The sequence below is a fragment of the Bos indicus genome, chromosome 8 (genome assembly GCF_029378745.1).
Source record: "Bos indicus isolate NIAB-ARS_2022 breed Sahiwal x Tharparkar chromosome 8, NIAB-ARS_B.indTharparkar_mat_pri_1.0, whole genome shotgun sequence".
In the NCBI taxonomy this organism is placed as follows: Eukaryota; Metazoa; Chordata; class Mammalia; order Artiodactyla; family Bovidae; genus Bos; species Bos indicus.
The window spans coordinates 102023974-102038652 of NC_091767.1; the positions used below are offsets into that span (position 1 = coordinate 102023974).

General features: G+C 49.3%; 1 protein-coding gene across 1 annotated transcript; it reads right to left on the reverse strand.

Annotated features, from left to right (window-relative positions):
• Positions 1–609: 609 nt before the first annotated feature.
• SLC46A2 (solute carrier family 46 member 2) lies at positions 610–14156 on the reverse strand. The gene is made up of 4 exons (XM_019966737.2): positions 10625–14156; positions 9174–9257; positions 8631–8787; positions 610–1436 (listed from the first exon to the last, which is right to left on the reverse strand). Exons 1-4 carry the CDS (start codon positions 11742–11744, stop codon positions 1379–1381), a joined length of 1419 nt encoding a protein of 472 aa, XP_019822296.2. The 5' UTR covers positions 11745–14156; the 3' UTR covers positions 610–1378.
• Positions 14157–14679: the final 523 nt, after the last annotated feature.

Consider the following 14679-nt stretch of genomic DNA (forward strand, 5'->3'; position numbering starts at 1 on the left):
GACCACGGAAGTCCCTAAAGAGAAGCTTTTTAAAGGCTCTGTTTTGATGTTCCTCCTCACTGTCCCCGCTCACCTCTCGATTCCAGTCCCCTGGATACCTCTCCCTCCATCCCTCTTTTCTCTCTTCACGTTGATTTTCTGTATTGGGGGATATTTTCACCATCAGATCTTCCAGCATGTTCCTTCTGCCTGGAATTTCACTCAACATCCAGCCTTGGTAACTCATCTTTCCAGTTTTATGCCACTTCTCCCGAGAAGCCTTCTCTGCACTCTTGGATTTGGGTTATATGCTCCCTTATGTTAGCGTTCATTATAAGATACATGACTGCCTGTTGTTCTGTCTGCTCCACCCACTAGGTCAGACACTGGTGGGGTAGGAGCTGTCACAGGCTTGCTCTGCCTCAGCACCTAGCATGGTGCTAGGATCCGAGTAGATGTGCCTTGAAGTTGTGGACCAGTCCATGCAGGGCGTCAGTGATGATAACAGACTCTGAGCCCAAATGCTCTGAGATTTAAATGCATTCTCTAGCTTTAAGTTTTATCCTAGTCTGAGAATGCCATGTCTGAGTTCTAGAGGGAAGCTGACCAAAGAGACAGTGAGTCACACACTCATGCTACGGATGTTGATTTATTAGGAGGTGAGTCTTTTATTCACGTAATTAAAACAGTAAGTGCCTCAAAATAAAATGGTGTTAGCGTATCTCCCCTCTCCTTTCACACCTCTCACTTTGGGAAGTGCTATTGATGGAAAGTATTCCTTTGAAGAAAGCCTTTTTGATAATTGCCTTCTTAAAAACAAAACTACGCTGACTTCAAATGCCTGAGCCCTAGATAGCTCCCGAGTCATTCACACTAACAAGGCCTGAGGGAAGAAAGCTAAACTTTGTTTTCAAGGTTCTGTTTTAATTTTTAAAATACTGAATGATGTTCACAGTTGGCAGTTCTTTCGAAATTCCCTTCCTCATCCCCCTCAGGTGGTTGACTGCCTTTGTTCTCACACAGGACTCCTGGGTGACTAGTTACGATGCGTGGAGCCCCCAGAACATTCCTGGAAAAAAACTGGCTTCCATGTTGGGTATGGCTGTGCCTGTGGCCTGTGTATCTCCCTTGAAAGTTCACACTCTACTGTCTGCAGAACCCAACCTCTGCCTAATAGCAACATCCGAAAGCTGAGAAAGTGTCTCCATCACCAGTTAAGTGCTTTCCCCCACCCACCCAGGACCCCTGAGCCACAGCAAGTCATTCTGAGGCTGACTCTGGCCGGAACTTGGGTTCCTTGAGCAATGGATTACTGTGGACACCAGTTCCTGGTCCCGTCCTTGGTCTTCAGAGGGAGTCTGGCCGTTGCTGGTGTTCTGGCTCCCGCAGATCAGCACCTTCATTTCTCTGTGATGTCTCCAGGCTGCAACCACGAGGCTTGCTTATAGGCCACGATGCTGTAAGAATTGACAACAGAGAATTACGGGGGAACAGCTGGAATGGGGAGGGAGGGTCTCTAGCCCTCTCGGAGACTCTGTCCATCATGGCAGCAGAACCGCTGTACTCCCTGGAGGAAAGTGGCCCCAGAGAATTTCCCTCACTCCAGCCTCCTTCCTGTCCCATAATATGGAGAGCCATTTGCATCTACATTTTCCCTTTCTTGAAGCCTCTTTCCATCTTACTTCTGTCTGATGATTCATTCCCATGTGGACCTCAAGCTCAAGCTTCACTCATCCCAAGCGGAATTCGCTGCATCCCCTTCTGCCTTTGCATTGCCCTTTTCTCTCTTCCATAAATCATCACATTGTTTAAGAATACTGGGAGATGAAATGGACGCCTAGGAATGAAGAGCTGTATTGAAGTCTGGAATCTGTGTGACGTTTGGCATGTCCTTTAACCTCTGGCGTTCTCTTTCTCAACTGTTTGAGCTCTAGGAACCCCAGGTTCTAAGCTGGAACACAGTTCTTCCTAATGGATGGACCACATCTGGAGCTAGTGAGTGGGGTGTGGGCAGAAATCCAAATCCTTCTAAGGAAAAGCTTTGTAGAAACTTCCAAACACAGATTCCCTACCCTCTGTGAGCCCCAGGGCTCTCCAGGGAGGACCACTCACTATTCTTAAAGCTCACTGTATGTCAGAGCTGGCAAGAGGCGAGTAGAGGCAGGCAGCCCAGGACCACATGAACTGTTCCAGGCCCGACTCCACAGCTCACCCCAGCTGTGGGACCATGACAGCAGAGCCCCGCGGTTGGTGGATTATTTTAAAGCAGGACAAGAAAACTTTTCAACATTAAGATTCTCTGCCCATTTGAGTAACTATCTCCTCCGCTTTAGAGTGTATTGTGCACCTGCATTGTGTTAACTTGATCCCCTTAGAAGACGCAGGAATTCCTACTCGCTGGGGGAAAAAAAAAAAAGAATTTCTTCCTGGTGGCAGCACCCCCTGGGAAATAACATTCCTGTCTCAATCTTGTAATAGGTCTCGACCCACCGCTCACCTTGTTGGACTATGTAAACTGTCAGTATGTTACTTGGGTTTGTCCCGCCCCGGTCCCTCTTGGGAAATGTTTAAAAATTGAAGTATGTTCATTTATAATGTGTTTTTTTCAAGTGTACAGCAAAGTGATATATATATTCTTTTTTGGATTCTCTTCCATTATAGGTTAGTAGATATTGAGTTCCCTGTGCTATACAGTAGGCCCCTGTTTACCTATTTTATATATGCTGCTGCTGCTGCTGCTGCTCAGTCACTTCAGTCGTGTCCGACTCTGTGCGACCCCATGCACGGCAGCCTACCAGGCTCCCCCATCCCTGGGATTCTCCAGACAAGAACACTGGAGTGGGTTGCCATTTCCTTCTCCAATGCATGAAACTGAAAAGTGAAAGTGAGGTCGCTCAGTCATTTCTGACTCTTAGTGACCCCATGGACTGCAGCCTACCAGGCTCCTCCATCCATGGGATTTTCCAGGCAAGAGTACTGGAGTGGGGTGCCATTGCCTTCTCCAATTTTATATATAGTAGTGTGTATATAGGACGAGGAGATGGCACCCCACTCCAGTATTCTTGCCTGGAGAATCCCATGGACGGAGGAGCCTGGTAGGCTGCAGTCCATGGGGTCGCTAAGAGTTGGACACGACTGAGCGACCTCACTTTCACTTTTCACTTCCATGCATTGGAGAAGGAAATGGCAACCCATTCCAATGTTCTTGCCTGGAGGATCCCAGGGGTGGGGGAGCCTAGTGGGCTGCCGTCTATGGGGTCACACAGAGTTGGACACAACTGAAGTGACTTAGCAGCAGCAGCAGCAGTGTGTATATAGGAGAAGGAGATGGCAACCCACTCCAGTACTCTTGCCCAGAGAATCCTGTGGACAGAGGAGCCTGGTTGGGCTGCTGTCCATAGGGTCACACAGAGTCAGGCACAACTGGAGTGACTTAGCATGCATGCATGCATGGGAGAAGGAAATGGCAACCCACTCCAGTGTTCTTGCCTGGAGAATCCCAGGGACAGAGGAGCCTGGTGAGCTGCCGTCTATGGGGTTGCACAGAGTCGGACACGACTGAAGCAACTTAGCAGCATCAGCAGCAGTGTGTATATGTTAATCCCAAACTCTTTTAATTTATCCCCCACCCCTTCCACAATACGTTGTCTCACAAACATAGAACTGTAACTGTGCCTTGGCATCTTATAGGTAGAACACTCCTCGGCTTTTCCTGAAATAGTCTCCCTCTGGGTTATAATCCTTGGATTAGCAGGACTAAAATTTTCTATTTCTTCCTTAGATTGACTGTTGATCAACTTTTGTTGATCATGGTGGTGGCCAACCCCTGACATGGCAGCTCAACAGGCAGCTCCTGGGTGGTCAGTAGTGCTGGCGTCACACCCTCTGTCAGATTGTTCTTTCATTAAAGACTCTGAGTACTGCTTATGCACTAAGCTTTCTGCTGGACACAGGGTACAAGGTCAAACAGGCATGGTTCCTGCCCTCAGGGAGCCTGTGGAAAATTAAATCACTAAGTAATCATCAACTGCCATGCTCTGAAGGAAAAGTATAGGAAGCTGTGCTGCTGCTAAGTCGCTTCAGTCGTGTCCGACTCTGTGCGATCCCATAGACGGCAGCCCACCAGGCTCCCCCGTCCCTGGATTCTCCAGGCAAGAACATTGGAGTGGGTTGCCATTTCCTTCTCCAATGCATGAAACTGAAAAGTGAAAGTGAAGTCGCTCAGTCGTGTCCGACTTTTCGCAACCCCATGGACTGCAGCCTTCCAGGCTCCTCCACCCATAGGATTTTCCAGGCAAGAGTACTGGAGTGGGGTGCCATTTGCCTTCTCCATAGGAAGCTAGGGGAGCATATCATAGAAGGATCTAACTTAGATTGGGAAGGGAATTTTCTCAAATCCTCTTTGAGAAAATGGTGTTCAAGTTAAGACCACATCTAGCTATATTAAGACAGATGTGTGAGGTGTCCAGCTTCTCAGTGGTAAAGAATCCACCTGCCAGTGCAGGAGACACAGGTTTGATCCCTGGTCTGGGAAGATCCCACATGCCAAGGAGCAACTAAGCCCATGAGCCACAACTACTGAAGCCCGCGTGACCTAGAACCTGCACTCGGACGAGAGAAGCCACCGCAGTGAAAAGGCCCTGCAGGAACAAAGACCCAGCCTAGCCAAAGAAAAAGGGACATGTGGGTAAGGAACGGGGAAGGGCGTGAGGGGGAGGCTCCTGGGGCTGAAGCGGAGAGGGGAGGGTGGTGAGTGGCAGGAATAGCAGGCTGGAGAAGAGGGTGAGGCTGGACTACGCAGGACCTGTGGTCCTCCGTGAGACAGTGGTGCTCCTCCTAAGAACCGTGAAAGCCAAGTACAGAGCTCTGAGCAGGAGATGATGCGAACTGGTGTCCACTCTAAGGAAGTTTCTCAGGCCACCTGGTAAAAAGAGGGTGGATGGATGCGGGTAGATTGGCTCAGGGGCGAAGTTGATTCCCCAAGTGATTTGGACTAGGGGTAGCCACAGTAGTTTGAGGCATATACTGGAGGTAGAATCAGTGAGGCTTGATGGATGGGAGGTACGGGAAGATGAAGAAACAGGAGGACTTTGGTGACTCTTAGATTTCTTTCCTGGCTGAGTGTGATGCCATTTAATGGGGTGGGCAAGACTGGAGGGGAGCAGATGTTAGGAGGGCGTCAAGGATGCAATTTTGGAAACTGAGATGGTAATTTGAAATTTTGAAAATAATTTAGATTACTTCAAGACGATGAAGTGAAAAGACAACCCAGACCTGAGCCCCAAAGAATTCTTCCATGTGGAGGTTTGTAGAGAAGTCGGAGAGGTAGGAGAAACCCAGGAGAGGAGGTGTTAAGAAAGCCAAGTGACAAGTGCCTTCCAAGGAAGGAGTGACCCACAGTGTTGGGGGCCACTGAGAACCGATGGGGAGAGGATGGCAGGGAGTCCAGTGTACTCGGTTGTGAGGAAGTCGGATCTCAGCGCAGCCCTGGAGGCATTGAACAGGGAAGTCAGTCTGGAGTGGGTTCAAAGTGAACGAGAAGTAAGCAAATGCAGACCAGCACTGGAGAACATGGCTGGGGGGAGGAGGAGGCGAGAGGGTAGCAGACCACGTGTCAGTTCTGATAGGAAGAACTCAGGAGACAGAGTTGCTAAGTAGTACAAGTGAACTCTAAGGGGAGGAAAGAGGTGGCATCCAGATAGCCAGGGACTTTTCTGAGACACACTGTCAAATAGTGACTAAGAACCAACTTCCCGGGTTCAAATCCTGCCACTGTCCCTTATTAACTGTGTAACCTTTGGCAAGTTACATGACACCTTAGATTTTGTTTCTTCATCTGCAGAATGGGCATAAAATAGTAATTGCTTCAGAGGGTTGTTTGAGAAGGTTAAAACATATGAAACATTCAAAGTAGTGCCTGGCACATAATCAAGGCTGTTTACATGTCTGCTATTACTATCTTTGAGAGATTGAGGGAGGGGATCAGGATGGGTGCAGAAGAACTCAGGCTTAGAGGTCTACTTTGAAGAAGATGAGCCCATTCGCTTCTGATGGCATCTACGAACCACAGGCAGCAGCTGAGTGCATGTGTGACAAGGGGTTGGGGGCTTGCGGATGGGCAGAACCAGACAGACATTCCCTCAGCATCTCCCTGCTGCACATAAAGAAGAGTGAGGACGAGAGGGCAGGTTCTCACAGTGCTGTGAAGTTGGCTCACTTCGGTACCAGGAAGGGCTGGGGCCACAGTCACTTATTGTAATTGAGCTGTTGGCAGCTGGGCTCAGCAACCTCTCCTCTCCACCTTCTGCCCTCCTCCACTCCCTGCTGTGACATGTCTTCCTGGGCTTTTCTGTCTTTGGAATGTGGCTCTTCTTTCCGCAGTTTGAGAGTTCTACTGGTCTTTCCTGTTGATCATGCTTAATGATTGGTGGTGCAGCCTTGGCCTCTTGAAAGAATTTTTCAAGATTTTGTTCATTTAGTGACTTTGTGGAGGGAAAAGTACTAGAAACACTCCCTTTCTACCAAAGGTTCTCAACCTTGGTTATACATCCGAATAAACTGGAGAGCTTTAAAAAATTCCCATGCCCAGGCTATATCCCAGATCAACTGAGTTAGAATCTCCGCGGGTAGGATCCAGACAGTCGTCGTTTTTTAAATCTCTCCAAGTGATTCCAATGTACAGCAGGCAAAGGAGGCTTTGTTAGCACGTGAGTCCCTCTACTGCTAAATGTCTCCAACAGAGGCATCTACTTGAGTGCCTCAATTCATGTAATCATTACTCCTTACGATTGGTTCAAGATACTGACCCAGCTTCTGTGGTATAAGATGATGAAGATCCTGTATATCTTAAAATTCCATGCACACATTGTAGGACGGGGCCCAGGTCCACTGGGGTGAGGTGTCCCCAGCCGGGGTGAGAGCAGCCCACCTGCTTCACATACCCCAAAGGTGCTTTAAAAAGGGAAAGCAGTGGAAGTGTAGAAAGGAACCATTTACTGCACATTCTCATTGCTTTCATTTGTCTGTTTATCTCTCTAGCTATGAGATGTTAACTAGTCTAGTCAGACTTGTTTTCTTTTGTTGTTTTTGTTGATCTGTTTAGGTCAAAGAGCCTATTTCAAGCAACTGCCAATCAAACAGAACTGGGTAACTTCCAAGTGGCACAGTTATTAATCCACTACTCACTTGGACAAAGAGCTGGCACTCCAGAGAAGTTTGCATTGTGGGTCAGGTCTAGCTAAGCCCAACCCATTCAGCCAAGACTCTCATGAAAACAGGGGCACATGAAAAGGCCTAAGGCCTGGACAGTTTGAAAATGAAAACTGGCCAGCGATGGCACTGGTAATCAAGTCTGGTGTTTTGCACAAATTCTCTCATCTGTTTGATCTTATTCTCTCAACTGTGAAATCAAAGAACCCTCATGATTGATGGCTTCTGTCTTAGGAAGCTCAACTTTCTATGCAAGCACATCAAGCTATACAATGTGATGCGAGAATCCAAAGGCGGCCCTTTTCACCATCCGCTTCCCACTTTTTCCAACCTACCTTTAGCTTTTCCCAACCTGCCTTCAGCCCTTCTACTCTGCAGCCTGCAACACCACCGTTAATGATATGGAGGGCTCCAGTGTGCTACCAAGCAGGTCCCTTTAAAAAGCAAATCTGTGTCATGTCCTTTGTATCTTATTGTCAATATCATTACTGTGTTCCTTTCTCCTCTGTGGGATTGGTACAAGCGTGAGAAAAGGGCCTAAACAGACCAAAGCTCGGCTGTCTAATATGTAGCCACTAGTTACATTGGCTTCTGAACTCTCGCCTTCAAATGGAGTCCAAGTTGGGATGTGCTGTCAGTATAAATACATACGGGATTTCAAAGACTTAATTCAAAAGAACTCATTGATTTTGTAGGTTGATTACAAAGACATTTTGGAGCTATTGGGCCAAATCAAATATATTATTAAAATTATTTCACCTGTTACTCGTGTTGTATTTAAACGTGGCTACTAGAAAATGTAAAATCATATAATATGGCTTGTGCTTGTGGTTTTGTATTTCTTTTGAATGGGGCTGGTTGAAGACCAGACTATTTCCTGTGGTCTATATTGGTGATAACCTCAGCTGGCAACTCTCCCCGTGGGCCTTTGTATCTCCGGCCTTCCTCCTGCCTGTTATCTCCCAGGAGGTAAGCACTCTTGATTTACAAATGAGACGATTTCCCCAGAGAGCTCAGAGGAATTACCCATGTCCTGCAGGGGTGCTCAAAGCCCTCCCAAGATACAGAGAAGAAAGAATACTTGAAAGTGAGGCCGGATGACTGTCACCTAAAGGAGACTCAACGAGGTCTGGGTGATTCGAGAGGGTTTTTTATCCCAGCCTCTGATTACAAGAAAGTGTATGAGGCTCCTATTACAAAACTGCCAGGAAGTGAGCCAGCATGTTGAGGCCCTCTGTTTATTACTTATGACTTTAGGGAATTCCGAAATTACCAGATTACTAGTTTGGGGGCACAGGAGAAGTTTTTCATAGTGGGAGAGCCTACTCAGAACCCATTGTGTAAATGTGAAAAGTAAATACTTTATGATAATAGGCTGGAAAGGCTCCAACAGTCCTTGACCTCAGCCCCAGCCCAAAAAGCAGGAACTGCTCCTGTCTTACCCAATCGGCAGGATGGCCAGGAAGGAGAGAAAAGAGGAGAGCGCAAAGCAGGTGCCGATGAACTTCTCCATGGTGAGCTGATAGATCTTGTTGTACAGCGTGGATGTCACCACCCCAGTGAGCGTCAGGGACAGCTGCAGAATGACGAACACCTTTCCTGTGGAAGGGACCGAGGTTACCGAGGTTACTGTGCTGTCGCTCCGTGTTCCCTGATAGCTGAGTCTCTGGGAGGCTCTCCGGAGCCCCCTCCCCTTCCCTGATTCCCTCTGTGTTCACGGCTCATGTTACCAGGATTCTGGCCTCCATCCAGTTGGCTCTTCCCATGGCCCGTGGGTGGCAGTATTTTCCTTTGTGGCTTTTCAATGGCAGACTTTCCCAGTCTTTCCCTGCTCCTGCTCTCACTCCTTCCGCCCTGGATGGACACTAATGTGTGCCCAGTGTCTTAAAGGCTGCTGCTGGAGCTCTCTCCTGTGCCTTCTGTCAGTCCAAACCCTGTGCCTCAAACGAAGTGGCTCTGAAACCTCTCAGATTCCTTTCACTCACCATAAGAGGAACCCTTGATGAGTTTGGACATTGCTGATCGGATGGTTGTGACAGGGATGAGAGCGAACAGCATGATGGCCCGAGCTGGAAAAGAAGCACATGAGAACACTCCTCACTGGAGCCCAGCCTTGGCCAAAGAGTAAATCAGAATAACAGGAAAACCTCCCTTAGAAGCCGCCTCCCACAGTCCTTTCGTGGCCCCACCCTGCCCCAGGGCAGGCTGACTCCCTGAGTTCCCAGATGGAGCTATAGATGCTGCAGACCGATCTTGAAGGTGGCAAGGCACCTGGGACATGGTGACAGGCGGTGAAGGGCGTCTTTATTGGCAGAGTTAAGTGGTTTCTAAGGAAATGGAGCTGATGTCATTCAAGTGACTTTCAGCTCCTTGCCTCCCAGGAGGGAGGTGTCTGCCCTCACCCTATATCATCTCTGAGACGCAGTCCCAGTAGCTTTGGCAAGCTGCATCCAGAAACGTGTGCCACTACCACAGCTACTACACCCCGCTCTTCCCTGTAGCCCTGTTCATCATTCTGATGTGTGTGTGTGTGTGTGTGTGTGTGTGTGTGTGTGTGTGTGTGGCGAAGGGGTGGGGTGGGGTGGGAGTGGCTATAAGTGATGGGGAGGGAAGAGGAGAGGTTACTCAGGCTTGTACTTGGCCTGTTTAACTGGGAGCTGGCTAAAAGTAATCTAGCCATTTTGTGAGATGTTTTTCTGAGCTGTGTGACCTCAGTCAAAGGGTGGTCTCTGGGAACTGTCTAGAGTTGTTCCGTTAGCCACTGGCAAGTCATATGACTACCTAAATGAAATAAAATGAAAAATTCTGTTCAAGTTGCACTAGCCACATTTTAAGGGCTTCATAGCCACACACAGCTAATGGCTATTGTTTTAGGTGGAAATGTTACAGAACATTTCTATCACTCTAGAAAGTTCTATTAGAGCCCTGTTCCAGAGTGCTCTGCTTGTGGTTGTCTGTGTCCTCAGAAACTTCATTCTGCTTCCTTGAGGGAATGTATTATATTGGTTGTGGAAGGCATTTATGGAGGATTTTTCTCTTTTTGAAAAGCCTGTGCTTGACCTGAAATGATTTTAATTAAAGGACCTTTTCAGCTGGATTACTTGAAAATGTTTTATCCCTTTTAAATCGGGGAGATAAACTCAACCCCATCTCTTCCACTCAGGGCCATCCTAAAGCCTCTCCTGACTCCCAGCACCACTGACCATCTCTTCCTTGACTTCCTAGATTACACTCTGATTACATTTCAGTGGGCAACACAGATAGCACAATACAGCCAAACTCAGGTGCACATAATCCTCTGTCCCTTGTGCCTCCTAGGTACAGACGTAATCTCTGGTGCTGAGCTGTGACAGACCACAGCACCTCGGGTGTACGCCCCGTTACTTAGGGGATCAGCAGTGTCCTCGTCCTGCCTCCCCAAGAATGCCGGACTCACCAATGTAGAACATGTATGTCTCTTTCACAAAAGCCAAGAGGAGGGCTCCTGACGCAAAGGAGACCATTCCGATCATGATCATGGTGGTGTCCTGGAGGTAGCGGGAGAAGACCAGCACGCCCAGGAAGCTGGTGATGAAGATGGTGTAGCCCGAAGCCATACCATAGCCCACCTGCACTTGGTTCCAACTCAGAGGCTCCCTCAGCACAAAAAGCGGCATCACGTCCACGGTGCCCACCACTGCCAGGTCATAGATGATGGCGCCCACAAAGAGCAGGCCAATGATGATTTGTTTGGGCTTAGCCGTTGCAGGAGGTGGAGGGGGCCTCACCACACTCTGCTTGTCTGTCTGATCAGGATCCAGGGTGTCATACCTGCCGACAGTGCCAGGCACTATATCCACGGCCTTGCGGGGTTTGGCCTTGGACTCGGGGACCTTCAGCACGAACAGGCTGTACAAAAGGGCACAGGTGGCACAGCTTACACTGCAGGCGGTCAGCACCAGGCCCTGCTTGGAGTGCCCGACCATCTGCTTGAAGAGATGTCCCGAGACCATGCTCCCGCAGAACCCCGCCAAGCCCAGGATCAGGTCAATCACAATGAGGCGCAGGGAGCGGCGGCCCTCGGAGGAGCTGAGGGATCCCAGGGCCATGACCCCCGACCAGAACGCAGAGAAGCCGCCGCACAGTCCGGTCAGCGCAGCCCCTGCGTACAGCATCTCCACGGGCCAGTCCAGCAGCACTTTGAGCAGCAGCACGAGGCGGGAGAGCAGGAAGCCCAGCAGGGGCACGCAGATGGAGACCTTGCGGTGGTAGCGGTCGCTGAGCCAGCCCAGCCCGTAAGCCGACAGCAGGGGCGTCAGGCCCATCACCAGGTGGTAGACGATGTAGAAATTGGAGATGGCCCTCTGCTGTTCGTCCTCAAGAGCCCCCCGAGGCGACGGGCTGGAACTGTGATTAGAGGAGGTCCCGACTCCGAAGGACGCTTTCACCACGAGGAGCAACCCCGCGTCGTAGAGGGAGGTGGCCACCTGCGTGGAGGCCACCACAGGCTCGATCCAGGTCCACACCTGGAGGCGAGGCAGGGGGTCCCGCCACGGGCAGATGCTCCCCTGGCACATGATAGGGCTCTGATAGGGGGATGGAGGCACTGGCGGGCTGGCGCTGCGGCTGCTATTCCCGAGGGCTGGGGCTCCGGGTTCGCATGGGAACCGGGTGAGCCGAGCTGAACCCGAGCACAGGGCGCAAATGACAGCAGCCCGCCCTGCGGTCCGGTGACCTCCCGGACCGCAGCCACTCCTCCCCGGACCAAAAAAGGCCACGCTCCGCCCCTGCCGGGGGAGCGGGACTGGCAGCGGCCCAGGGAAGCCACGCGTCTGGGGAGCGCACAGCGAGTCTCGGCTCGCGTCACGCTGCTCTGATCCGCGCGCATGTCGCTGGGCGCTCTCCCCTGGGACTTGCCCAGGCCTGGCTGGAGTCCCCCGGGCAGGAAGCAAAATTTTGGCCCTGGAAGGCAGTTTGGAATAAGCAGTGGGGTGCCTAGGAATCTGCCTGGGATCAGTGGAGGGGAAGGGCAGTGAAGTTTTATTTAAGGGATTTAAAAGCAACGGGGACCTACATGCTGTAGGGAGCCCGGGTAGCGCCAGACTTCGAGAGAAACAAACCAATCAACCCTCAGGAGCGCTAATCTCTCTGATTTCAATCTTGTGGATAAATACCTAGCCGCTGGATTGCTGGGTCATAGGATAGTTCTGCTTTCATTTTTTTTGAGGAAACATCGTTTTCCATTGAAGCTGCCCCACTTTCCTTTCACAGCAACAGTGCACAAGGGCTCTAGTGTCTCACAGGCTCACCATCACCTCTATATCTATTCTGGTATAGCCATCTTGAGAGGAATTAGGTGATACCTCATTGTGGTTTTGATTTGCATTACCCCAACGATTAGCGTATCTTTTCATATGAATGTTGGCCATTTGTCTGTCTTTGGAGAAATCTCTGTCCAAAGAACTTTTTTTTATTTTGTCTAAGCCAGCACATTTTTGTTTTATGACTGAATTGTAGAAATCCTGACACATTTTGGAGATTAACTTCCTATATGATGTGCATTATTTTCTCCCATTCTGTAAATTGCCTTTTGACTCTGTTGATTTTTTCTTTTGCTGTGCAGAAGCTTTTTAGTTTGATGTAGTCCCACTTGTTTATTTTTAGGTTCTTGAAGAGAGATTAGCACTCCTGTGCTCATTGTAGCACTATTCACAATAGCTAAGATATAGAAGCAACCTAAATGTGTATTAATGGATGAGTGGAAAAAGAACATGTGGTATATAAATATAGCTGAATGTTATTTGGCCTTTAAGAAGAAGGTGGTCCAGTGGTTAAAAATCTGCCTTGCAATGCAGGGGATGAGGGTTCAGTCCCTGGTCAGATAACTAAGATCCTGCCTACTGAGGAGCAACTGAGCCTGCATGTGCCACAAATAGAGAGTCTGGGCGCCGCAACAAGATCTTGCATGACCCAGTGAAGAACCTGCATGCCGCAACTAAAATCCGATGCAGCCAATAAATAAAATTTAAAAAAAAAAGAAATCCTGAGATTTGTGTCAACATGGATCAGACCTGAGGACATTATGCTAAGTGAAATAAGCCAGTTGTAGAAAGACAAATACTGCATGATTTCCCATATGAGGTATCTAAAATCGTCAGAGTGGAGCGGTGGTTGCCAGGAATGGGGGTAGAGGGAAGAAGAAATGGGGAATTACTAATCAACAAGCATAAAGTTTCAGTTAAGCTACATACAGCTCCTGCTGTACAACATTGTATTTATAGTCAATAACATTATACATGTAAAGGTTTGTTAAGAGAGGAGGTCTCATGTTAAGTATTCTTACCATAATTAAAAAACAAACAAAAACCTCAGGAGAAGCTATGCTTAGCCCTTCTTCCATACCAAAGACCTCTCAGAGAAGAGTCCTGCTTGAGCACCTGAATTAATGGGCCCGGAGCCAGGACAGGACCCAGGCCAGCATAGGTCCCAGCCTGGAGGCTTTGGCCTCAAACCGCAGGACCGAGAAAGAGACAGGGAGGTCCTGTCAGCCCGGCATGTCCCTACAGATGCTAAACTGGACTCTGGCAGGGGCAGATTCCACAAAAAGAGTCACCAGGATTATTTGCTTCTGAGTAAAGTCCCCAGGACCCTTTCTCTTTTCTTTGCAGTTCTTCTTCCATTTCATGGGCTCGCTGCCTTGGATAGGTGGAGACGGGTTTCTCTGGCTGCTTGCTTCCTGTACACACTCCTGCAAAGAGGACCAGGGCGATGGGTGGTACTGGGGCAAAGGAGCAGCACAGAGAGCAACGTTTCTTCTTCAGGATCATCCCCAGGGGTGGAAAGTCAGAACACTCCAGCTCTCTCCCTGTCTGCTTAACCCCGACGCAGCTCAGGCAAGCAGGAACCTGAAGTCATACAAGGGAGGATCAGATCTGCATGGAGAGTTTATAAAGTCAAAAGGATAATGTACCTGTGGGAGTAGGGACTAAACTCTAAACGATTTCGTGTAGATGTGCACCCTTTAGACAGTTTTTAGATGAGCTATAATCTTCTCTACCCCTCCCTGTGCTCAGGGCCCTGTGTCCAGGTCCAGTCAGCTCTGCTTCTGCAAAGAGAACGTCCCACCTTGTCTCCCTTACAAGCCGGGCAGTCCCTCAAAACTCCCACACTGCCCTCTTGTACTCCGTCACAGAGGCCCACCTTGGGAGGTGCTGGTTTCACCCAACCCATGCCTGGCTCTCCTACTCCATTCTTAACCCTGTTCTTCCAGAGGCCACAACAACAAAGCAGTCCGACCAGCCTGTACCTGTAACGGGCAGAGGCTCCACGGGATGGATAGCTTGTGGAGGAAGATGGTATTCACCCATCAGATATGGCCACCAGAACAACAGCCTGGACCAGATGGATCACTTTAGCGATTTAATCAAGAGGTCTGTCTTTTCTTGGGGCCACAGAGCCTAGAAGACAGCCCTAGAGGTCTGGGAGGGTCCCTGGGCTCTCACTTCTTCCCAT

Coding starts and splice junctions, on each gene's coding strand:
- SLC46A2 (XM_019966737.2), bottom strand. CDS start 11,744: ATGTGCCAGGGGAGCATCTGCCCGTGGCGGGACCCCCTGCCTCGCCTC. Junction 8,788..9,173: donor CATCAAGGGTTCCTCTTATG/GTGAGTGAAAGG, acceptor TCCCTTCCACAG/GAAAGGTGTTCGTCATTCTG. Junction 1,437..8,630: donor CTGGCCATCCTGCCGATTGG/GTAAGACAGGAG, acceptor CAATTCTTACAG/CATCGTGGCCTATAAGCAAG.